Source organism: Nanorana parkeri, unplaced genomic scaffold (assembly GCF_000935625.1).
Source record: "Nanorana parkeri isolate BGI_ZX_2015 unplaced genomic scaffold, ASM93562v1 scaffold142, whole genome shotgun sequence".
Classification (NCBI taxonomy): domain Eukaryota; kingdom Metazoa; phylum Chordata; class Amphibia; order Anura; family Dicroglossidae; genus Nanorana; species Nanorana parkeri.
This window is the reverse complement of record NW_017306410.1, coordinates 1,897,013-1,921,651: the sequence shown is the minus strand read 5'-3', so window position 1 is coordinate 1,921,651 and position 24,639 is coordinate 1,897,013. Positions and strand designations below refer to the sequence as shown.

General features: G+C 42.4%; 1 protein-coding gene across 1 annotated transcript; it reads right to left on the bottom strand.

Moving 5' to 3' along the window:
• Window positions 1-4,980: 4,980 nt before the first annotated feature.
• On the bottom strand, window positions 4,981-6,667 carry LOC108785095 (transcription factor HES-4-like). The gene is made up of 4 exons (XM_018554102.1): window positions 6,532-6,667; window positions 6,186-6,238; window positions 5,991-6,078; window positions 4,981-5,612 (listed from the first exon to the last, which is right to left on the bottom strand). The coding sequence occupies exons 1-4, from the start codon at window positions 6,665-6,667 to the stop codon at window positions 5,056-5,058; spliced, it is 834 nt and encodes a 277-aa protein (XP_018409604.1). The 3' UTR covers window positions 4,981-5,055.
• Window positions 6,668-24,639: the final 17,972 nt, after the last annotated feature.

Below are 24,639 nucleotides of genomic sequence, written 5' to 3'. Positions count from 1 at the left end.
TATCACGTACCTGAGGCTGAGACTGGAAGATGGGGAGGCGCCTCTTGCGGTTCGCATCCTGCGACCCCTGGAGTTTGGAACAGAAGGGCACAGGGCAACGAGGAGCACGAGTGCCGAAGACTGGAAACGAACACTGCGTGGGAGCAGCTGAGAAGAGAGGTCAGGAAGCCAAGGTCAAATCTGGTCGGGCAGGCAAGGTACAAAATCGTAAGGCAATCTCAAGGTCCAGGAAACAGGCCGGGGTCAAGGGCTGGCAGCAAGCAAGAGAGTAGTCCAGGGCAATCCGAGTCAGAGGCAGGCTTTAAACAATACAGGAACACAGGATACCACACATCAAGCTGACAAGACCATCAGCAATGAAAGAGAGGCTTACTCCTCCTTAAATAGTCCCAGGATACTGACAGCTACCTCACTTCCTGTGTGGTTTCCCGCACATTTTGCCGCCATTCCCGCGCATGCGCAGTTTGCCGCGATTTCTCGCGCATGCGCAGTTTGCCGCGATTCATGCGGTTAACAACCGTGCCTTTACAGCCCCCCTAAACAAAAATAACTAACCTTCCCTTGCCCAGATACATACTTATCTGATTCCACTGGTATTGCTTGTGGAGTAAATGAACTAGACTTCCATGAGACCATCCCTCCATACATAAATTATGTTCAAGAAACAGCCCATAGAGGTTTTTGGTCACCAGCTGCACAGAAACTGGCAGTGGAAAGGAAGATTATTGCCCTGAATTGTGAAGAATCAGGCAGGTCATAGCCATTGGATGCATGGGGACTGGAGATGGTAGATTGTTTGTTCAAGGGAGATAGGCAATAAGGATAGTTTTACTTTCAGTGAAAGTACAGCTATCCGTTAAAGACTTTCTATGTGCTAAACTATTTACATAATTTTGAAATCAGGGGGTAAAGTTGACTACAGATGTGTAGATCCCTAATTCGCTTTTACGTGATAGTTCCACAATATTTGTCCTGAATAAGACTATGTCTAAGTCTGTTCACTAAGCTGCCGAAGGATCTGGCCGTAGCTTTGGCTGATCCTTCGGCTAGCTTCGGCCCCAGGACACATTCGGTTCAGTAGAACCAAAGGGCTTCTGTATAGGCTATTCACTATAGCCCGTACAGCTCCCGAAGTTTGCTGAGCGGCTCAGTCGAGCCGAAGGCATATGCCTCGGCTCGTCAGAGCTGAGGTGAAAGCCGAAGCTGGCTGAGCTGCCTGCTTCTGACAGCTGGGCGGAGCCAGCCGTCATCTCACGGCTGGCTCCGGCCACTTGCAGAGAGATCAGCGTCCCTGGTTACCAGGTAACCAGGGACGCTGTCATTACACACTGAGAACCCGGCCAGGCCGCTATGATATCACAGCGGCCTCTCCGTGTTCTCAGTGCTTAATGACAGATGGCGTTCCTGGTTACCTGGTAACCAGGGACACCATCTGTCATTACGCTCCAGGGCGCTCTGGGAGTTTAATACGGCTCCCGGTCACACGGGAGAGAATCACTTTCCCTCGGGAAGGTTTACTCTGCTCGATCACGCAGAGTAAACCTTTCCTTGAGATCTGTTTTTTTTTATGACATGGGGCCGCTGGCCGCCCTCAGTCAGAGAAAAAAAATATTGCCAATAGGAATCTAGCTATGCATTCCTATGGTGTATTTTTTTTTATTTTGACGCCAGCAGAACCGCCCGGCCAATAGAAAACAGTTGGGTGGAGCTAGCTGCCACTGCTAGCTCCGCCCAATCATTTTCTATTTTATTTGTTTCTACTTTTTTAACTGTTTTTCTATTCTGCTCGGTACCACAGGGGTACGGAGCAGAATAGCCGAGACGAATGCCAGATGTTGGATCGGCTGAGTCGAACTCCTTCTGCACTTCGGGTCGGCCAAACATGCTGAGCTGACATGTTCGGCCGACCCGAAGCCACCCGATGTACGGCTGATTTCAGCCAATATACGGCTGAAATCAGCCGTACAAGCCTGTAGTGATTAGCCGAACAGCGTTCGGCTCACTTCACTTCGGGTCGGTTATTCACTCGGCTGCCATCGTCAGCTTAGTGAATAGACCCCTATGTATTTTTTGAAGCAAGTACTGTGAATAGGACTTGACCATTTCTGTTAGTCAACACTTTTTAGTATAAGAGTCTTAATGACTGAAGTCAAATGGTTTGCACTTCAAAAGATCAGGTCATACATTTCCATCTTATTGGCTATCAGGTTTTATGTATGTCTCCCATATGTCCGATATTTTTGTTTAATGTATCTTCTAGTTAATGTTCAAAATATAAGAATATTAAAAGCATATGAAAATAAAAGGCACAAAATGAAATCTTACATGTACAAAAAGACACTCTAATGCCAAATGAACAAAAACTCCTTTACAATTGAAAGCCTGCATGATGCCAGTAAAAAAGCATAATCAAGCATCTTCTATGACTAGGTTTGAAGTGGGCTGATGCAGCCTGTGCACCCTCTAATGTTCCTAAATTAGCTAAAAATGATAGGCCAATGCCCTAGGAGGAGAGTAGGGTGGGGCCTGTTCCAGGCTGGCTTACAGTGAACAATGGCCAGAGTGACACAAATCCATTCACATTTCCCACCCAGTGTCCCAATCCCCAACTGATCAATGTAGGAACTGTATAGGATGTGAAATCTTTGCCAGCCCACTACAAGCCAGACAGGTTTATAAACTCTCTTTGCTTCTAACAGATACTTGCTTACATTTGTACACTAGCAACATACAGGCTTACAAATGAGGGAGGTTTCTGTTATCTAAAGTGTATTTACACCTTTGCAGTCAAATTTGGGTAAGCCCTACTACATGTTTGTTAAGTGTACCCTTTCACGCCACATACCTTAAAATCATTTTTATAGAAATATTTAACATTTTTAGTTGTTTTTTTTGGAGCAAGATTTTACATAGGACTCTATTGGCTTCTACTGCTTTTCAAAAAAGTATACCAATTTATTTGCAAAAGTGGGCATACACTTTAAGTATTGTTACTCAAAACTAAAAAAACTGTCTAGTAATGAAGGGAGCTTAACATGCCAATCCTCAAGCAATTAAAGGTACAATAAATGTGTTTTTCTGATCTGTTATAAATGCCTCAGATGTTGTGCCTTTCTCATGGATTTTCTATGCTGTATTTGTTCTTTCCATTTTACATGGCAATGCTGTCTGCCCGGAGAAAAGAGAGACTGAATAGCTGTTCTTTAAATTCAAAAGGATTATAAGACAGCCTTTACTGGTCAAAATCACCTTGTAATATTTAATAATGGCTCTCCTGAGAAAATTCTATATCCTCTACGTTTATAAAGTTATATATTTATCATCCTGTTTTACACTGTAGTCCTGCTATCATCAATTAACTAGACATGTGCGATTCGTTTCGTTCCGAATCGAAATTCGGACGAATTTTCGGAAATTCGGACATTTGGATGTATCCGAATTCCGAATTACAGACATAACGAATGCAAACGAATCCGAATTTCCATTTCCGAAATTCGGTAGCGTTAGTACGAACGTTCGTTTCGTATTCTGTTCTTATTCGTTTCTTATTCGTTTCGTTCGTTGGAGCAAAGTGACATTAGAGAAGGAGAAAAATATTTTTCCCCCTTCAAATGTCACTTTGCTGCAAACGAACGCACGAAACGAATACGAAACGAATAAGAAACGAATAAGAACAGAATACGAAACGAACGTTCGAACTAACGCTAACGAATTTCGTCCGAATCCGAATTGACTTTCACACCCGAATCCCGAAAAACGAAATAACACAAATCCGAATTTAAAACGAAACAAAACTAAACGAATTTTTTGGCAGTGCACATGTCTACAAGTAACTATTCCTTGGACATTAATAATTTTTAATCTCATGGTGCAGCCCTGGTTTTACTAAAATATGAATATCAATTTGGAATATAAGCCATTTTTTAATTTAATAAAAATTGTCTTTCCCTTTCTTTCTGCATTACCTTCCCTTTTATCCTGCAACCATCCATGCCTCTCTTTCACGAGGAAATAAACTTTAAATGTCTCTTAACTGAAACATGGCAAGAGACCGGCCTGCAAGCAGTGTTTACAGGCTGCATTCTGCTGTGAGTCCTGGTGATTTTAACAAGTGGGTAAGTCAGTTTCATGCAGTTTATAATTCTTTAAGTATGCCATTGAGAAAAGGACCCATTTACTTGTCCACGTCTTCATTTAGCCTGGTGCTTTTTCTTATAGGCAGAGCTGAACTGGATAAGATGATCAACAAACAACAGATCTGCGCTCCTGACTACAAAACTACAAAAAGAAAATAGAAAGTTGCTGTGCTCTGAGCAAATATGTTCTAACAATGCTATTAACCACCAGTGCTCAGGGCTATATAAATACAAAATATTCCTCTCATTAATCAACAGATAAATAAGCTAAAAATATCCATGAATATGAATAAGCTTGTCTTTTAAATATTATGTTAGTCCAATATAAGAAAGGTATCATTGCATACTGCAATACTCCATTTGTTTTTTTTGCATCTTGTCTACTGGACTAATACGGCTTACCCATTTATATATGTATATATTAAGATTAGAACAAAGCATCTGTAATGTGATGAATAAACTAATTTACATAACACCTACAGTTTGCACAAGTATATACGACAGTTATATGACACGTGCTCCATATCAATAACTTCAAAGAGACAGCTAACACAATTGCATCTCTCCATATCAATAGATAACATTCATTAGTTACTCCCCTTCCCCAAGAAATCACCAGATCATAAAATAAGAAGAGTTTATTGAATAAAACTCCTATAGTTTAGGAAGTTTTTGACACAAAAACAACACAGTAACTTTGGCATTACACAATCTTTGTACCAGTTGTACAAAACTAAAAAAACATCTCAGCAAAAGAGTTTTATTACAAAAATGGGTCATTTCTAAGTTTATTTTTTAAGAATAAAAAAGTCCTCATATATAGAAATAAATATATTTGTTCAGGTTTTCTGTAAGGCAAGGTCCCATAAAACGGAACCAATAAATAAAAAATAAAGTCTGATTACAAAGTGTGGTCAGTTCACCAGGGCCTCCATACAGACTCCATGCTATCAGGTCCACTGCTGCCACCTAGAGGGCTCACTGTTTGGGGCATGTGTGGCATCTTGTGAGGAAATGTGGTGAGTCCTTGGATCGGGGAATGTGCCTGTGGTGCTCCACTGGAGGTGATATTTCCATTGGCATAGAGGGGAATAACTGGTCCTGGGCTGGAGGCATAGGCAGGGTTGGGGATTAGAAAGGCATATTGGCCATCAGTTGCTGGCAACAGCTGGAAGCCTCCCTGGAACACTTTGGGAGACAAAGACTCGGCTGAGGTCATCTTGCAAGGCATTGGCACTGGAGCAGTGGCCACTGGTGCTGAGGGCAACTGGACATGCAGAGGCTGACTGGAAGCAGACTGCTGATAATTCATAGCCACGATCTGGCCTAGGCAACCAGAGAGATGACCAAGTAGCCGGGTCCTGACTTCAGTGTTGACCCCTTCGCAGGTGGAGAGGAATCGGGTCACTTCGTTCATGCACTCATTGAATCCTGCTCTGTATTTGCCGAGCACTGAGGGATCAGCTGTTAGTGCAGCTACAGGAGAAATAAAGAACATTACATTAGGAGCTGTGACCAAGCAACGTGATTATGAACGATCTCACTAAAGTACTAGCATTGATCACTCAACACTTGCTTCAAACAAAAGCTGCTGAATCAATTCAATTCTACATAATCTAGAATAGGCAAATCATGACTCTATTAAACTCTGAACATAAAAACATGAATTCACAATAAAATATTTAGTGCTGTGAGCTTCTGCTATCGAACAACTGCAAGTTCCAGCATGCCTGCCCTGTGATAGACAATACCTGACTGAATTTAAGAGCAAATCAGCTTCAGAGACCCTGCCAGCCCCTACATCATCCATCAATAGCAATCATTGTGAGAATATAAAGAGCCTCAGATATGTACCTGTCATCTGAACTCTTTGCAAGTTCCGCAAGTGCTTGACTGTCATTTCCAGGATATCAGCCTTCTCCAGCTTGGAGTGTCTGGAGCTCTGCAAAGAAGGAAAGAGATGATCAGTAAAGTGTGAGACTTGTGGGCAGCAGCAGCAGAGGGATGAAGGGTCAGGAAGCAGTGACCAGAGACTTTAAGGCAACTTACATCTTTCTTTAAGGCGTCCAAGATAAGAGTCTTGAGCTGTCCCAGGCTCTTTCCTGGCTCACCTCATGTCGGCACAGTACGGATCAGCTCCTCCCCCTCTGACCCCACAGGACCACCTTAATCAAGCCAATAAAAGGGAGATCCCCTCCCCCAGTACCTGTTCTTCTTTTTTCCTCGCTCCAGGTCACATTGAACGTGTGGATCCTCCCTTCTGCCTTCCCAGCCAGGTTCAGCCTCTCCTGGATTGGTAGACCCCTCGGAGGGTAGTAAATCTCCCATGAGAGCAGGTGCCCGTGGTGCTAGGCCAGATTCGTAGAGGATTAAATATCCTGCATTTTCTCTGAACGGGGGAGCTGGTGGAGTCCGGGCTGCGGCGTCTTCCGTGCTTCTGCGCATGTGCCGGCGTCCTTGTGTCGGGGGGCGGGGCTTAGCTCCGTTCCTTCCACGTAGGTTGCCAGGGTGACGGCGGGACGCTCACGCATGCGCGGTGGAGTTTTAAAAACGCAGTTTTTTCGGCGGCAAATTTAAACGGGTATTCGTTTCCTTCAGCTGTGCTGTTGGTCTTTGCTACAGTTTCTGCTGCAAATTCTTCAGTTCCTTTTTGCCTTCTAGGTCCTGTGCCTTCTCTAGCAGGGTAAGTATATGCTTCCTGAGGGTTTTGGTTTCCTTGATCTGCCGTGTATTTTTTCTTATGCTGCGTTCTATTTTAAACAGCCTGTTTACTCACCATGAGCTCCCCTCGTCCTACAGATGCACTGAAGCCTGTCGAAAGGTAGGGAGGCGTCGGGGGACCTTATTAAAAGAGTGCGACTTTGGATATGCTTTTTTTTGACTGTGTTGTTTGGATTTTACAGGAGTAAAAGTCCTCTGCACAAACGCACAAGGAAACGTAAGGAGAGAAGACACTCTTCCTCTTCGGACTCTGTCCATGAGCACTCTCCAGGAGGCCACAGGCATCGGCAGAGAACAGATCCAGGTGCCTCATCTTTTCAGAGAAAAAACCCGTGCCCTCCGGGATCATGTTGGTCCTGCTCCGCACAGTCCATGTCAGGTAAAATGTTGTGCCGAGAGTGTCGCAGAGAGGTGGCCAGGAACAAGGAAACGGACTCCCTGGAGATTAAATCTTACATCCACCAGGCCGTGCAGGATAGCCTACAGGATCTGCTTCCTTCGATAGCCTCTTCCTCTCAGCACGCGCCTAGGGCATCTACATCATCCAGACCTACAGAACTGCCAGATGAGGGTGAGATCTTGTCAGAGGGATCATCCACGTCAGACGCATAGGGTCTGCATGCCTTTGATTTCAACCTCATTTTACCTTTTATTTCGGCAATCAAAGAGGCCATTGAATGGGAAGGGGTTGATCCCCCTAAGAAGATAGCAAAGTATTTCCCAGGCCTGAAAAAGGAGGGTCCTACTTTCCCAGTTATGCCGGGGGTTAAGGATCTGATTGAGGAAGAATGGGAGCAGCCGGATAGAAAGCTGAATTTTCAGAACCGTTTTTTGAAACTGTATCCCTTAAACGCAGCTGATACAGCTCTTTGGGATAAACCGCCAGTTATTGATGCGGCCTTGCAGCGCTTAGCACGTCATGTGGCTCTTCCACTGGACAACTCAGTGGCCTTTAAGGATGTGATGGACCGGCGGTTGGATGCGGATTTGAAGAGAATTTACGCTACCGCTGGGTGGGCCTTGTTTTGGATATGCTTTTTTTTGACTGTGTTGTTTGGATTTTACAGGAGTAAAAGTCCTCTGCACAAACGCACAAGGAAACGTAAGGAGAGAAGACACTCTTCCTCTTCGGACTCTGTCCATGAGCACTCTCCAGGAGGCCACAGGCATCGGCAGAGAACAGATCCAGGTGCCTCATCTTTTCAGAGAAAAAACCCGTGCCCTCCGGGATCATGTTGGTCCTGCTCCGCACAGTCCATGTCAGGTAAAATGTTGTGCCGAGAGTGTCGCAGAGAGGTGGCCAGGAACAAGGAAACGGACTCCCTGGAGATTAAATCTTACATCCACCAGGCCGTGCAGGATAGCCTACAGGATCTGCTTCCTTCGATAGCCTCTTCCTCTCAGCACGCGCCTAGGGCATCTACATCATCCAGACCTACAGAACTGCCAGATGAGGGTGAGATCTTGTCAGAGGGATCATCCACGTCAGACGCATAGGGTCTGCATGCCTTTGATTTCAACCTCATTTTACCTTTTATTTCGGCAATCAAAGAGGCCATTGAATGGGAAGGGGTTGATCCCCCTAAGAAGATAGCAAAGTATTTCCCAGGCCTGAAAAAGGAGGGTCCTACTTTCCCAGTTATGCCGGGGGTTAAGGATCTGATTGAGGAAGAATGGGAGCAGCCGGATAGAAAGCTGAATTTTCAGAACCGTTTTTTGAAACTGTATCCCTTAAACGCAGCTGATACAGCTCTTTGGGATAAACCGCCAGTTATTGATGCGGCCTTGCAGCGCTTAGCACGTCATGTGGCTCTTCCACTGGACAACTCAGTGGCCTTTAAGGATGTGATGGACCGGCGGTTGGATGCGGATTTGAAGAGAATTTACGCTACCGCTGGGTGGGCCTTGCGGCCTGCCTTGGCTTTGACATCGCTCTCTAAAGCCCTGAAGTTATGGGTATCCAATGTGGATACGGCACTTAAAGCAGGTGTTGACAACTCGCAAATCCTGCCCGCACTAGAGGAACTAAATTTATCTGCAGATTTTTTGGCTGAATCCTCCATAGATCTGGTCCGCCTCTCCTCCAAGTTGATGGGCCATTCGGTCACCGCCAAGAGGGCATTATGGCTGAAACATTGGACCGCGGATTCAGCATCGAAACAGGCGTTGTGTGCCATTCCTTTTAACGGAAAGAGTCTGTTTGGGAAGACACTGGACGACGCGATTAAAAGAGTGACGGGTGGCAAATCAGGCCTACTTCCACAGACCTTTAAGCGCAAGCAACAGCCCTTTCGGGTCAACCAGGGCTCACAGAGATTTAAGGATGCCCGGACCTATAGGCCAGGCAGGCAGTTTTCCAGACCTCAGTGGAGAGGGGCACAGTCGTCCTTGTTGCGAAACATCAAGGCGAAGGCCGGTCAAGTGCAGAAAACTCCGGATAAACAGTTCTGAAGGTGTGCACACCCAGGAGGTTCCGGTGGGGGCCAGGCTGGAGGCCTTCAAGGAAGCCTGGGTGGCAGAAGTACAGGACGTATGGGTGAAAGATATCGTAACCAGAGTGTATCAGCTGGAATTCAAATTTCTCCCTCCGTCTCATTTTGTGAACACCTGGATTCCACTAGAGCAAGCGAAGCGAAAATTGCTTCTCGATTATGTCGCAGAATTGTTGGTGAAAAAGGCTATCGTTCCGGTGCCAAAAGAAGAATGGGGTCAGGGATTTTATTCCCCGATTTTTCTTGTCAAAAAAGCCTCGGGAGGCTTCAGGCCGGTATTGGATTTGAAGAAACTGAATTTGTTTATTCAAGTGGATTCCTTCAGGATGGAATCAGTCCAGATGATAATTGCAGTGGTCCAAGCCGAAGAGTGGATGATCTCCATCGATTTAGAAGATGCATACCTTCATGTGCCGGTAGCGCAGCAGCATCAGAAGTACCTGCGGTTCGCCGAAACAGGGCAGCATTATCAGTTCCGCGCCTTACCGTTTGGACTGTCCACGGCTCCACGGACCTTCTCCAAGATGGTGGTGGCACTTCTTCGGCTTCAGGGAGTCAAAGTGTTACACTACTTGGACGACATCTTAGTCTTAGGAAGGTCGAAGCAGTCTCTTATTACCCACCGCAGACTCGTGTTGGCCACCTTGCTTCGGTTTGGATGGCTAGTCAACTTCCGGAAAAGTCAGCTTTTCCCGGCACAGAGAATGGAGTACTTAGGTGTGGTTCTGGACACTTCTCTTGCGAGGGTGTTTCTCCCGGATCGCCGCAAGAGAGAGATTACCGCGTGTGTCAACAGAGTCGTCAGCCTACCAGTCTTACAGGCGAGGTGGAGCTCGCAGAACACTTTTGCAAGACACTACCGTTTGGATGTGGCAAACGCCAGATTAACCAGATTTGGAACGGCGGTTCTTTCCGCTGCTTTATCTCAATAAATATTTTCTAATTTTGCAGTATTCAGTTTCTGAGGGTGTTTCCTTTTTATGGTTATTGGACCCGCCCATGGGGGATTTTGCTTGCTATATCCCGTACTGTGCCGACATGAGGTAAGCCAGGAATACGGAAAATTGTTATCATTTTCCTTTCCTGGCTCATCCTCATGTCGGCAGGCATTCCCTTCCCTGGTGGACCTGTCGCTCGGCGTGTTATTGAACAGGTACTGGGGGAGGGGATCTCCCTTTTATTGGCTTGTTCTATTTTCCCCACTATGGGGATACAAGCCTTAGTTAGCAATGGCATGATAAATATTCATTTAATGATTCAATGTCTTTTTTTAAATATTATAACATTTATAATATAAAAAAAGACATTGAATAATGAAATGAATATTTATCGTGCCTTTGCTAACTAAGGCATGAGCACATGTCCAGAGTCCAGAACACTGTTTAGTGTGGCACTGCTGTATCCAATTCTGTATAACTGGCTTTATATTATTATTATTACATTTTCTTATAATATAAAGCCAGGTATGCAGAATTGGATATAGCTGTGCCACACTGTGTTCTGGTCTGCAGTCTGGACATGTGCTCATCTATTTTCACCACTAGGGGGATACAAGCCTTAGTTAGCAATATCTACATAGTTATTTTCTTTTTTTTAAATAATATATGCCGGTAAACAGCATTTTTGTGCCCAGCCCCATGAGATGCGGCGGTACTAACCTGTTGTGTCGTCTTCTCCGTCTGCTTCAGCCTATGAGAAGAGGTCAGAATGGAGCAGATGACTGAGGACTTGGAGGAGGAGTTCGCGGTAATCTTGCTTCATTGAAGACACGATGGAGGTCCTGTGTACGGCGGATTCGGGTCCCTGAAGATGGCGGACTCGGTACAGGTACTCGTTTTTTGTATTGGAGTATTTGCACGAGTATGAGTACTCATGCAAATACTCGGTATCGCCGCCGATACCGATGCTTGTATCGGTGCATCCCTAATATATATATATATTAAGGATGCACCGATACCACTTTTTTAAGACCGAGTACGAGTACCGATACTTTTGATCAATACCAATTACCGATAGTTTTTCTTAAAGGAACAGGTCACATTTTTTATAAAGCAATACAAACTAATGCTTTACGGTCACTTTCTTAATATTATGATTCATGAGATGACGAGGGAGCATGACGCCGGCTTCCCGGCCAATCAGAATGCCGGGCACTGCGTCATTACACTTCCCTCTTTGTTCTAGGGTGGGAGGGGGCATGCCGGTGCATTGAAGTTAATGGCACCGCAGCCACAACCCCAGCCCGCACTGCGATTAGACACGTGGCAAAATATTGCCTGCGTTCCTGTTTAGTGCGAACGCAAAAAAAGCTGCATGCTCTATTTTTTGCGTTTGCAGTGGATCGGAACGAAGGCAATGTTTTTCCACATGTCCAATCGCACAGCGGAAGGGGAGCACCCTGCTGAGACCCTCCCCACCTGCCCTGCTGCTACTCTCTCTGCATCTGCCTTGGTGAGACCCTCCACAGCTGCCCCTGGTGAGACCCTCCGCAGCTGCCCCTGGTGAGACCCTCCGCAGCTGCCCCTGGTGAGACCCTCCGCAGCTGCCCCTGGTGAGACCCTCCGCAGCTGCCCCCTGGTGAGACCCTCCGCAGCTGCCCCTGGTGAGACACTTTGCATCTGCCCCGGGTTAGACCCTCCACATCTGCCTGAGACCCTCCAGATTAGGGGCCTAGCCTCCTGTGGAGTGGCCTGCTGCACCTACCCGCTGGACCACAGTCTGATGGCCTGTGATGGCCAATCCCAGAGATGTTGTTGTATATGTGTAATTCTAACTGCCCAGCCTGCAATGCATTGGTTCTGGTCTGAGGTCTGCCATGCATTGGTTCTGGTCTAAGGTCTGCCATGCGTTGTTTCTGGTCTGAGGTCTGCCGTGCGTTGGTTCTGGTCTGAGGTCTGCAGTGCATTGGTTCTGGTCTGAGGTCTGCCATGCATTGTTCTGGTCTGCGGTCTGTCGTGATTTGGTGCTGGTCTGAGGTCTGCCGTGCATTCTGTCATTTAGCTCACTTTCCAAATCACCAATATTGGTCTAGATTTCTATATTCTCCTACCAATTCCCCTACAATTCACCTTTTAATGAATAGGCCTGCTATTTTGAAAATAATGGGAGAAATAATTTCTGTAACACAACAATATTCATGCGGGTGAGGCTTGTGGATGGGTGAGGCTTGTGAATGGGTGGTGCTTGTATATGGGTGGAGCACAAGGGGGGCCCCATAATCTTGTATTGCCCGGGGGGCCCAAGTTTTGTCAGTCCGCCCCTGGCCCTAAAGGAGAACTTTTAACCAAATGGTAAATAGATCCATGCAGCTATAGATCTGTTTGAGTCCAATCAAGTTAATGTATTATCTTCTAAAGGGGTAGTGTGGCATCCAAAATGCTTTGGCTGTTTTTATGGTCAATTTATCGTGTACATATTCTTACTGAGTAAGACAAGCAACAAGTCCTAATATCAATACTCAACTTATTTACAGCTTACAGAAAATAGCATTTTGTACAAAACAATATCAATATGAGTTGAAGAAAAGATGAAACTACTTTAGCACCCATAGATTTTACCTTCTGCCATTGACCTTTATGTAAATCACATATGCATATTCTACTTGGCCAAAACTTTTTTTTTCTTTGGAGAGACTTGGAGCATTTTTAGTTGTGTGTTTTTTTCATTTTTTTTTTTCAGGCATATTCATGCTTGAGCATTTTTAGCCATTAGAAAGCTACTTATTATTAGAGATGGTTATTTAGCCTTGAAAAACATTCATTTTTAGGTTTAGTCAGGCGTTTTTCAGGTGCTTCCTTTGACATTTATGGAACCAAAAATACTAATTCTGCTTCAAAAGTAGCTCATGTACCTAAAGGAGCATCAGGTGTCGAGCTAGAGGCACCTGAGCATCCCTACGTGTACATGCACAATTTTAAATTTTTGGTTGTGGAGCGTTCGGGTGCTTTAAGCATTAAGAAGGCTAAGGTGTGAATCAGGGTTTAAAGTAAGAGCAGCGTGCACTTTGGCAAGCTTTGAGAAGCTTTGCCAAAGCATTTAAAGTAGCGTTAAACCCTCCTTTTTTCATGGTAAAGTATTTGCTTAAATGAGGGCAACCTTCAGTATAACATATTTTTTTAGAACATATCCCCATTCCCTTACTTTTTCTCATAGTCACTGCTTATACATCAAAGCCGCTACCTTGGACTTTTGGTCAGTGAGGACTATGCACACCATAGAGGTCACAAGACTGCCATGTCAGGTCCCTCATCCCGCACAGGGCATACCCAAGTCAGCTTAAAATATGGTCCCTTCTCTTTTGATGCCACTGTGCATGTGGGCCCTGTCATGCAATAAAGTGCACACCCTAGTAGTATCACACACAACTCATGACACATGACTGCCCCATCCCCAGAGCCATAAAAACAAGGCACATGCGTTCTCTGAAGAGTGCCCATCACAGGCTGAAGGCACACGCAAGGATGGCTCCATGGCACCCAGTAAAGCAATGAAGCCACCCTCAAGACAGAAATGGTCAAGTCAAGCTAAGTGCACCAACTCTGGCATGGAGAGCAAACTGATCTTTCTGAATTATTATAGGAGAGTTAATCAATTTCCAAATTAGCCTGTTACCAATTAACCAGTCACAAGTTCCTTTGAAAAATATGCAAACCTCCCAACTTTCTGAGATGGGAAAGAGGGGCACCTTCCTGCAGAATGTGAATAGGCAAGAGGCATACCCCTGCTACATTACCCGTTATGTGAACCACTAAGAATTTATATGCCAAAAATGATTGGTTAATCCCAGAATTGTTTTTTTTTCCACCATTACTTTTCCTATATACTGGCTTTTCAAAATAGCAAACAAGATAATTAGGAGATAAGATTAAGGTTTTAGCGCAGAATAACACTTTTGGTGGTAAATAGAACCTTTTGGTAGATATCTGTACATCAGACCAAAAAGAGGGACATTTGAGGAGAAAAGGTGGACAGAATGATTTGGTTCCAAATAAGGGACAGTCCCTCCAATGAGGGACAGTTGGAAGACTTGACAATATGGCTTTGTGAAAGGTACAAGAAACAACTAGTGCTGTGACTGCTTTGTTAAGTTAATAAATGGTTATTGTCATCTGTTCTTTTAAGGAGTGCGCGGTTTTATTTCCCCTGGATTTGCATTAGATTGCTCTTTGTATGTGCTGACAAAGTGTCATTTAGTAAGCTGCAATAACCATTAGCCTATGTTCGATTGGCTGTTCATCACACAAATGCCGTAAGCTGCTGCTGATAATGTTGCATTCATAGCCTGCTGAAGAATTATTATAATTTGTAAACAATATCAATATAGGAATTTTCCTCAGTTTCTACTTGTCATGCATTTTCATAAAATCACAAAGGAAAAGCAACGGTAATTGACAAAAAGGCTGACAGAAACATTTTTAAAATACAGCGCATTTATACATCTCTTTGAGAAGCTCAGTAAATAGCCACGCTTATAATGATCCATTGTTACATTATTGTGCATTCAAGGTGCATTAGCATATTTCTTTAAAAAAAATATATTCAGTAAATAATCTAGCTCAGCGATAAGTAGTAGTCAAAGATACACTGATAAAATGTGTCTGTAACAGTGGTGAGCCACACCATGAGCTGAAAAAGACCATAGGCAAATTGAAAGGCAGATTGCACGAACACTGTGATCGTTGCACTGTGATCTTCATATCTCAAGAGGCAGAGATCCCAAGTGCTGGGATATGTATTCCAACACCTGTTTCACTCCACGTTGTCTGATCACATTAGTGTCTGCCTGATGAAGCCTGATGAGCCACTGCAGTGGAAAACTGTTACCTGCTGAAAATAAAATTACCGCTTACCTGCTTCACTGGTTAACACTTTGTTGTGCAAACATATTGCATTTAAGATTTGAACATATACAGCTAATGTGATTGTTTATTTTTATTTTATATAAAAGATTGCAGAAGCAACAGAAGGTAAAGGAAGAGCTCTGATCTAAACAAAAACATAGCTATAGTTCCTAATGGCAAAGCTGTTTAGCTCTCTAAATATAACCATTTGTCTCATTTTCTAAAACTGGGATGAATGATAATATGCTAATTAACTGATCTGCTAAAGCAGAGACAGAGCTGCCTTCTTTGAAAAAAAAACTGCTGTAAGAAATAAAAGCGCTGCCATTGCTGTCTGCTTCTGTAAATGCTGGTCAGTGGTGAGATAAGGCCAACAATCCCAAAGTGTACCCCCCTCCGTTCCATGCTGAAATAGACTGAACTTGCACAACTGTAGCCTTTAGTCATTAACAAATTAACAGCAGGACTAGATAAGTGAGTGTTCTTAATACAGAGGGGTGCAATTGTCACGCTCACAGCAGAGTTACACTAATTACACTGGGAGAACTCCTCTTTAAGTGTAATATGCAGGACTGTGATGCCATTTTTACAGTTTGTTCCTGCATGTCCAGTCTCCCACGCTGCAATGCAAGCCAGCCTCTCCACCACCACTGGATTAATTAGCAGTAGTTTGTACGAATTGTCGTTTTCTTTTCGTTGCGTTCGTTTGTTGCATATGAAAGTACTATGACACCTCTGCTCACAGATCCGAATGGCATTCGGGACATCACGAAGAGCATTTGAGAGCTCTTGAATGCTATGTGATATTTGACAGCTGAGAATGTTAAATAGGCAGAGCGAGCCGTGAAAACAGCATTCTTTTGATGTTCAATGTTCACTGCAAATGGAGATGCATTGAATGTGCATATACACTTTGCACATAAATTAAGGGATTGCGCTTGCTGGGTGTGTGTTAAGGGCCAACGCTCATGCAAACCTGTGAGAGAAGCATGTCAGTTACTGTCATATTAATTTGTACCTGTTCTTGTACACTTCATTTTATTAAATCAACCCTCTGTATTCTGTAACTTCTTAGTAGCATTAAACAAACTTATATATATATATATATATATATATATGTATATACAGTATATAATATATTATATATATATTCAATATTTGCTCAAGCACTTACTGTATAATCATGTTTCCAAACAGCTAACTCCAACTTTCTCAGCTTGGCTTCTCTAAGCTTCCTGTGTAGTACAAGAACATAAGGGACAGAGCAGTCTCCAGCAGTCATCCATCTACTAGCCTAGAGAAGGGAGGAGGGAGGCGCTGGGGAGGGTGACCTGCTTTGCCTTGCCATGCCTGTGTGTTTGTGGAGGCATACACAGCTTACTAACACACACAAGGGGGGCTCCATAGGACTCTTGGAAGGGAAAGGAGCCGCCATTAAACAGGACCAGAACCAGTTTCAGAACTAGCGCTCAGGTGACCAGCTGATTCTGCAGAAAACTAAAACGTATAAACATAAATGAATAGAATCCATTGTGATCAGCAATCAAAATAGCTTAAAAACATTTTTACTTTAATATCACTTTAAACTAGAACAAATATGCAGATATTCAGACAGTTGGTATTATTTCTGTGTAAGTGTCCTTAAAGATCACTGGTCATTCAGCCCTGGAGAGAACGTTCTGTTGGCTCATGGAAGCACAAGGCTGGGGCATAAAAAATTGGAGATTTTGCTTTAAGGAACAACAGTCCAAGCATGAAAATCTAACAGCTGCAATAAAGCACAGTCTCTGGTAATGTTGCCAGAAAACCACTTAAAGATATGTGTCTGTAGTCAGTGTTGTATTTACTGGGCGAGTGCCTAAGTCAACAGCAACAGAGGGGACAGCATGTGGCCTCAAAACATACAAACTGTGATAAATGTTTCCCTTTTTTTTTGTTTCTTTCTTCTTTCCAGAGAGCTTTGTGTAATGGTCACACACACCTTTTGAACTCAGTCACACAGATATAGATATTGCCACTTTTTTTTTGGCACAAGAACTGGTCAGTTATAAATGTGAGGAGCCTACCTCATCCTCAGTTTTTCCTGAAATTTTGGTGAAGCAAAACCTTAGGGTATTTGCTACTTTGTAATTATACATTAGCAAAATATTTGGGACAAAATGAATAAATGAATGTACAGTTCAGGAACCTCCATTTAATTTCAGTTGAAGTGTATGACAAGGCTTTTAGTATATTTATGCATTACACAGACATTTCCCATGTTTTATCCCTTTTAACACTGTGCAAATACAGAAAATACCTGTTGCTGTGCTATCAATTTAGTGTGCACCTACCTTTTTATTTGATCTGACAACAGTGTCTATTGAGTACTGAAATCCAAAGCATGTGGTGCCAGCCCTGCCTAGTTACATAGTTACATAGTTTGTAAGGTTGAATAAAGACCAAGGTCCATCCAGTCCAACCTATGAATGTGAGTGTGTGTATTTTTCTGGCTTTACAACTTCCCATATCCCTGTAGATTATGCGAGAGAAGAAACTCGTCCAGTAGTTTCTTGAATTTAGCAATGTTATCCTCCTCCTGTGGTAGGGAATTTCAAACTTTCACTACTCTCACACTGAAATATTCCTTGTGAATTCTATGATTGAACCCTTTCTCTTCTAACCTCTTGTGTCCCCAGTTTCTCAATACAATTTTAAACAGTGAATTCCTAATTTTGGGGTCTCCATTGATGATTTTGAAGACAGCAATAAGGTCGCCTTTTTTCTAAGGTGAATAAGTTAAGATTTTGAATGCGGTCTTCATAACACAGGCCTTCAAACCCTTTAATTAATTTTGTAGCCCTTCTCTGAACTCTCTCTAGTTCCAGGACGTCCCTCCAGAGAGTTGGCACCCAGAACTGTACCGCATACTCAAGATGGGGCCGAACCAATGATTTATGTAGCACCCTGCTAAAAAGGAGTGCTAGATCATATCTATATTCTATGTTCAGTTCGATTATGACTAAGCAATCTGCGAAAACTGTGTCTGCCTGTTGCTGGGTGTGGTACCGCACAGAGCAGAACAGCCAATGAGGATTGCTATGTGCATTTATGTCTCCCAGCCAATCACTGTAGTACAGTAGCAGTGATGCATGCTGGGAGAGGAAATAAATGCTCAGTGTGGCTGATGCAACAGTCTCTTCCCTCCCCCAGGGCCCTCCTGGCTGGTGGCAGGATGCCTGCTGCTGAAGAGACAGAATGGACTAGGCCTAAGCCTGGGGCCTAAGCCTGTATGCTGGTCAGTCACTCATGTCTGAAGTTGAACCTGAACAAGACCCTTGACAGTACTGCTTGCAGGAAGTTCTCCACACAGATTGCCGGTACGGCTTAAAGGTCCAAGTCTGCGGTGGCAGCAGTTACTTTGCTCTATTTCAAGTACAAGGAGTCTACCTTTATGCTGGATGCACCTGACCCTCTTCCCTCTCTCCCTGGAGTTTCAGAAATAAAAGAGAATCATCTTGGAGCTATTGTCTGGACCTCAATCTGTCGGTAACCACTGGAAGTGGTAAGTGCTATTGGGGCAGCCATGTGTTTTAATAATCCCTAGACAGGCTATGGAAGACCCGATCATTCAGCGGCTCCTTCAGGGGTGAGCACTACATTTATAAAATTGAAATATTACTCTTTGATCCCTTGCTACAATTTCTCTTTTAATACACGCCAGTATCTTGTTAGCTTTGCTGGCTGCTGTTTGGCATTGCTTACTATTGCCAAATCTGTGATCTATGAGGACCCCCAGGTCTTTTTCTAAACTTCGCTATTGTAGCACCGCCCAAGTAGTAGTTTGCGTACAGGTTCTTTACTCCCATGTGCATAGCCTTGCATTTTTCAACATTAAATCGCATTAGCCCATTCCTCTATTTTGTTTAGGTCCTATTTTGTTAGTTAATTACTGAAGGATTACAAAAGACAGAGCCCTCTGCTCATCCCCTCACCATCTTCTCATCTCATAACACCTATTTAGGCACAGAAAGTTCACAAGATTTCTGACAGAGTCTACAGGTATTTTTTTGGATTGATGCAAGAGATACAGTATAACAAAATGCTTTCAGTGGTATATTTCGCAGGCCAACAGGGAGCATAAATAAAAGAAGATCAGGGTTAGCTTAGGATTTAACACAATTAGTGTGTTGAGTATTATTATTTTTTTGCAGTGCCATTACCTATAAGATGAAGGCTAAAGAGCCAATGTATCCTGTAATGATTTTCTAAAAGGTCCTGTCACATGTAGTTACACCCCTGACTACATAGTATATCAGAATGCTGACAGCAGTCTCCCAACTAACCCAGACCCAGATCCAGAAGATGCATATATATATGTATTTTTAATCTGTTTTTCCTCTTTAGCACCAAGTGAAGCCTGAAAAATGTGAATCCTTGATCATAAGTCTTGAAGTTGCTAATAGTCTTAATAATATTCAGGTCATCTGGATTACTGCCTCATCATGAATTCCAGGCACAAGTGCAAACATCAACGATGTGAATCTTTTATTTCACACAGAGCACACTTCAAGGCATTCCATTAGCATGAGAGTTAATCATCCACTGATGACAGTCTCATCTGAGCACCCTATCTGAGTCCTCCAGCCTGGGTGCTCTGTGGACAATTAGAAGTTAATATTTATGCACCGCTAATGGTATAGCAGAATATTAAAAATAAGCTTTCCCTCTACAGGGAAAAGGTGTTTCACATTAACCTTCTGTAAACTATATTTACATGTTTTAGTACGATGAATAATGGATCAGTCTGGGAGTATAAGGTTATTTGAAAAGTTTCACTGGGAGAGGAGTTGCAGTAAACTCCAAATTTATGCTTCCCTTGAGTGCCTGTAATGTGTGGCATTAATCTTTTGAGAGATAGATGGGAACGAGAGCACTTGGAATAGCCTGGAACTAGAAAATGGTGTAAAATTGCATAGACCTAAATTCAACAGTGTGTCCTCCTACATACGGACAGCAATAGCAAAGTATGTAGCAATATTAATACTCATCAAAACTGCTGTGGTTCAACATTAGGAATCCTGTTTAGATGTGCTGAATAAGGATATGGCTTACACTGCTTTTGGTTGTTTTTTTTCTATATTTGCTATAGCAAATGTTACACCTTGCATTATTCAATGAAACTATCTATCTATCTATCTATCTATCTATCTATCTATCTATCTATCTATCTATCTATCTATCTATCTATCTATCTATCTATCTGTCTATCTATCATCTATCTATCTGTTATCTAATATTGGATATTGGATATATAGCACTAGCAAAGCACATTATTATTATTCATTAGTTTATTATTCATATATGAATACAGAATGGGCACATATATTTTGATGCTTTTTAAACATTGCTAATGTGTTTTAGTTATATAGTTATATTGCTCTTTAATATCTGCTATTTTGGGCCAAAAAGTGGCAGATGTAATTTTTTTATCATGGGATAACTGGGCATGAAATGAGTGGTTTGCTAAATAATATAATGTCAATGTACAACTTTTGTATTTATTTATGCCTGGCAGGCTCTATGGAGGAAAATTGAATTATTTTGCATACAACAACTTGTTATATAGTATGTTATATAGTATATAGTATATAGTATATAGTCTATATGTTATATAGTTACTTGTTATATAGTATATAGTATATAGTCACTTTAGGATGAGACTTCATTTTACTTTACCTTGTGTGACATTTTAATTAAAGTTTATCCTAAAATTGAGATAACGTTATATTGAGATAGAATAGCCTTGTGACTTTCATAGAAAGAGAGATACTGAAAAATGTTTAATCTCTTCTGGTAATAAGGGGAGCCTCCTCCCAGCATTCCTCACTGTTCCTCACTATAAAGGAAAAGGCAGTGTAGGGAGAGACTGTTACTGATTGTAAGAAAAGTGTGTTGGGAAGAAAGTGCAGACAACGTAGAACAAGATTTGTTCTAAGTGTATGGAACATGTGCTGGGTAAAGAGTGCAGACAATGTAGGGAAAAAGTGTTGCTGATTGTAGGAGATTTGTGGTATGGATAGAGTGTGGGCAGTATAGGGAGAAGTTGTTACTGATTGCAGTAAAAGTGCAATGGGGGGGGGAGTGATGACAGCGTAGAGAGACTTTGTTACTGCTTGTAGGGAGACTGTGTTGGAAAGAGAGTGTAGGCAGTTTCAGGAGAGATTGTTGCTGATTGTAGGGGGAGTGTGTTATCTATAGTGTGTGCATGCAGGGTAGGGAGAGATTGTTGCTGATTGTAGAGGAAGTGTGCTGGGTAGAGAGAGCAGACAGTGTAGGGAGAGATTATTGCTGATTGTAGAGGAAGTGTGCTGGGTAGAGAGTGCAGACAGTGTAGAGAGATATTTGCTGATTGTAGAGGAAGTAGGCTTGGTAGAGCGTGCAGACAGTATAGGGAGAGACTGTTGCTGATTGTAGAGGAAGTCTATGGGGTATAGAGTGCTTTTGAGTTTAAAAAAAAAAAGAAACTTCCTAGCTTCCTAAAGATATTGTTTATCTGTGCCTGTAAACATTGGCAGAGGGTCAGTGGCAAATGCTATGCATTACTATTTTGGAATAAGTGGCTAACACTACTTGTGCACCTCTGCCACTGCCCTTTTTACCTTGTCACTCCAAGGCTTCTTTTCACATATACCAAACGTGTTGCAAAATCAATCATAAATGACAAAAATTCCTTTTCGTGAACATAAGTTGATCCTGTATGAATCAAAGTGAATGAATAAATATTTAATTCTAATGTTTCATAAAAAACTGTAAGTGAAGTGACTTTGTAAAAGTATATAAATAAATTAATGAAAATTGTATAGTTTCTGTGGATTAATTGTGAAAAAATCCCAATAAAGAAAGTCTTTTGAAACAAACAAAAAAAGTCTCTGTGTTAATTCAATCCGATCCAAGTGAAAAGATGTGTGTAGCGACTTATTTCCAGTATTCAGTAATACACTTTATTTTGAGGAGTGTATTGAGGTCAGTACATATCCCCTAAGAGTGAGTACTCACCCCTGGTTTCCGACTGTAACAGACAGCCCCACACTTTGTATTTGACCGAAGTAGATTGGTCCGGTGTTAATTACCGGCACCTTCTCTGCCGTCGGTTCTCCAGATACAAAGCACCCGTTTCCCTCCTGCTCTCCTCCGGCACGGTCTCCTCGGTAAAGCGGGTAGCCGGCAATGGCCTCTCCCATATGGCCTCTCCCATATGCCTAATGTGATTTCAAGGCTCCTGCCACTTGCCAGGTTCAAGCAATGGGCAATATCTTAGACTCCCTAGCACAGATTTTGGAATCAGTGACCTATGCTACTTATGTACCTATGTTTGCTGCTGTTGTTACCTAACCCCCCCAAGGCACTGTTTGGCCCAATCTATGATTAATATGGTAGTATCCGTGGCACAATGAATAAGTGGAATAAGTGGTTCACACTGCTTTTTACACTTACACTGCTTCTGATTTTAGTTCTACTGTCCTTTTGTTCTGCCAGTTTTTGTCACTGTCATCTCATCAAGAAGGCCTTCCTGAAGCTTCCAAAACCATTTTGCACAATGATGCATTTCCTTCTCTATAATACAAATTTTCTGGAGTCTGGTTTAGTTTCCAAGAGTTTGCCCGAATCTAATATATGCACTATACAGATAATATTATAATATAAAATAATAGACCTGGTAATTACCTATCTTCTTCCATTATGACATTTTAGGCATTGCCATAACATGTTAGACTGACAGCACTTTGAATAGCCATGATTGGTTCACAATGCTGATATTTTCCCCGCATGATGTACTAAGTCACAAAAGGACCCTGTGCATCTGCCTGGTATTCCACAGATTCACCCCATTTACAATGGGATGAATGTTCACGAGGCAAATATATCAGCCAGTAAACAGCAATGCAAACAATTTTTTTTCTAGCATGTAGGTATATTGACTGACAAGAGCTTGTACATGTTCGTACAGTTCCAGCACTAGGAATGCTAAATATCAGTCTTTTAAAGAAGTGTAAACATAGAGGAAAAATAAGCATTATCCCTCCTCTAATACCTAACCAGTCCGACACACCAGGCATGCCGGCTGGTATCCAAATAGCAAGGCAGCAGCAAGTGTACAGGTCTCCTTTGCTTACCAGCCCCCATACCTTTTGGCATTAGAAGGGGAGCTTTGAAAGGGGTTTACCCAAAGTATTAGTTAATTTCAAAGTATTAGTGCCCAATACCCACAAGCACTGGGCCCTTCGGCACTCCTGAAGCACAAGAAGGGGTGTTGGCAAGGGAGGAGTTGTACCACTTACCAATCCACAATGAGGGGCAAATATGTGGTTGTCCCCTCCTTAGAGAATTGGTTTAAGCAGTTTCTCCTTAACCAGTGCACAGTTATGGGAACTGGGTATAAATGTTAAATGCAAATAAATAAACTATACATTTTACATAATTTGTATGAAGGTTTTCCTTGATTTTGTTAAAGGTGTTCTATGGCAAGTCTAATCCAGTTCTGGGATCCCAGAAGAAGGAGCACAGGTCCTGTGTCCTGTTTTAGCATTGAGGGCTTAATAATATAATATAATTAGATTTACTACAAAGGCCAATTATAATAGAAACTAAAGATTGGAAAAGCTGTAGCTGCTGTGCATCATATGGCAGTTTTCATTAAATGCTGACTAAGATATTCTACATAATGTATAACTTCTATTTTTTGCACAAATTGATTTTAATTCCTGTTCTTTTAAAGAGACTGAAGAAAATAGCCAAACATCTTGCTAATTCGTTGTGCAGCTCCTCCTTTCTTCTTAATAATTCCCGGCAGAATTTAGATTATATATTCATAAGCAGCTATGCATAATTCTGCATAGTACTTTTCTAGATACTCATACATTTCCATATCTAATGTAAACCAACTTGGGACTTCATTAGGATCCAGATATAATTATGGAGCGTTTCAACCCCATTGTTTTTCTATCTCATTTATATACAGCGAAATGCTCCTGCCCCAATCTAATTACACGGGATGAATTCAGCAAATTAATTTGCACATGTTTTGCAGGAGAGTCTGCTACGATTACAATTTATGGTAAAACTTTGTTCTGTTAAAATACTCAATAAGAGCAAAATGCATATCTTGTAGAGAAAATGCACTTAGTTGTGTTTGGGAGGAATTCATATTCTCAAAAAATTTAATTTTTAACAGGTAAAAAGTTATATTGAAATTCATAATACAACATAAAGGGATCCTTAAATAAACATTGTGGTACTTTTTCCATCACATGTTTCAAATCTATTCGTTCTTTCTAGAAAACAAACGCAGCTTAAACAGATTTTGCACTGATATTACTTGTTGCTTGCTTGTTCTGGATCAGTGAAAGCATTATGGCCATTGCTCAGTATGACAGTAGAACAATTAGCAGGGGGTGTAATGAACAGGGA

What these genes read in the sequence shown, in the direction of transcription:
- LOC108785095 (XM_018554102.1), bottom strand. Translation starts at nt 6,667, where the DNA reads ATGCGTGAGCGTCCCGCCGTCACCCTGGCAACCTACGTGGAAGGAACG. An exon ending in CGGACTCCACCAGCTCCCCC is followed by an intron (nt 6,239 to 6,531) that starts GTTCAGAGAAAA and finishes GAGGTGAGCCAG; the next exon opens with GAAAGAGCCTGGGACAGCTC. An exon ending in GCAAAGAGTTCAGATGACAG is followed by an intron (nt 5,613 to 5,990) that starts GTACATATCTGA and finishes TTTCTCCTGTAG; the next exon opens with CTGCACTAACAGCTGATCCC.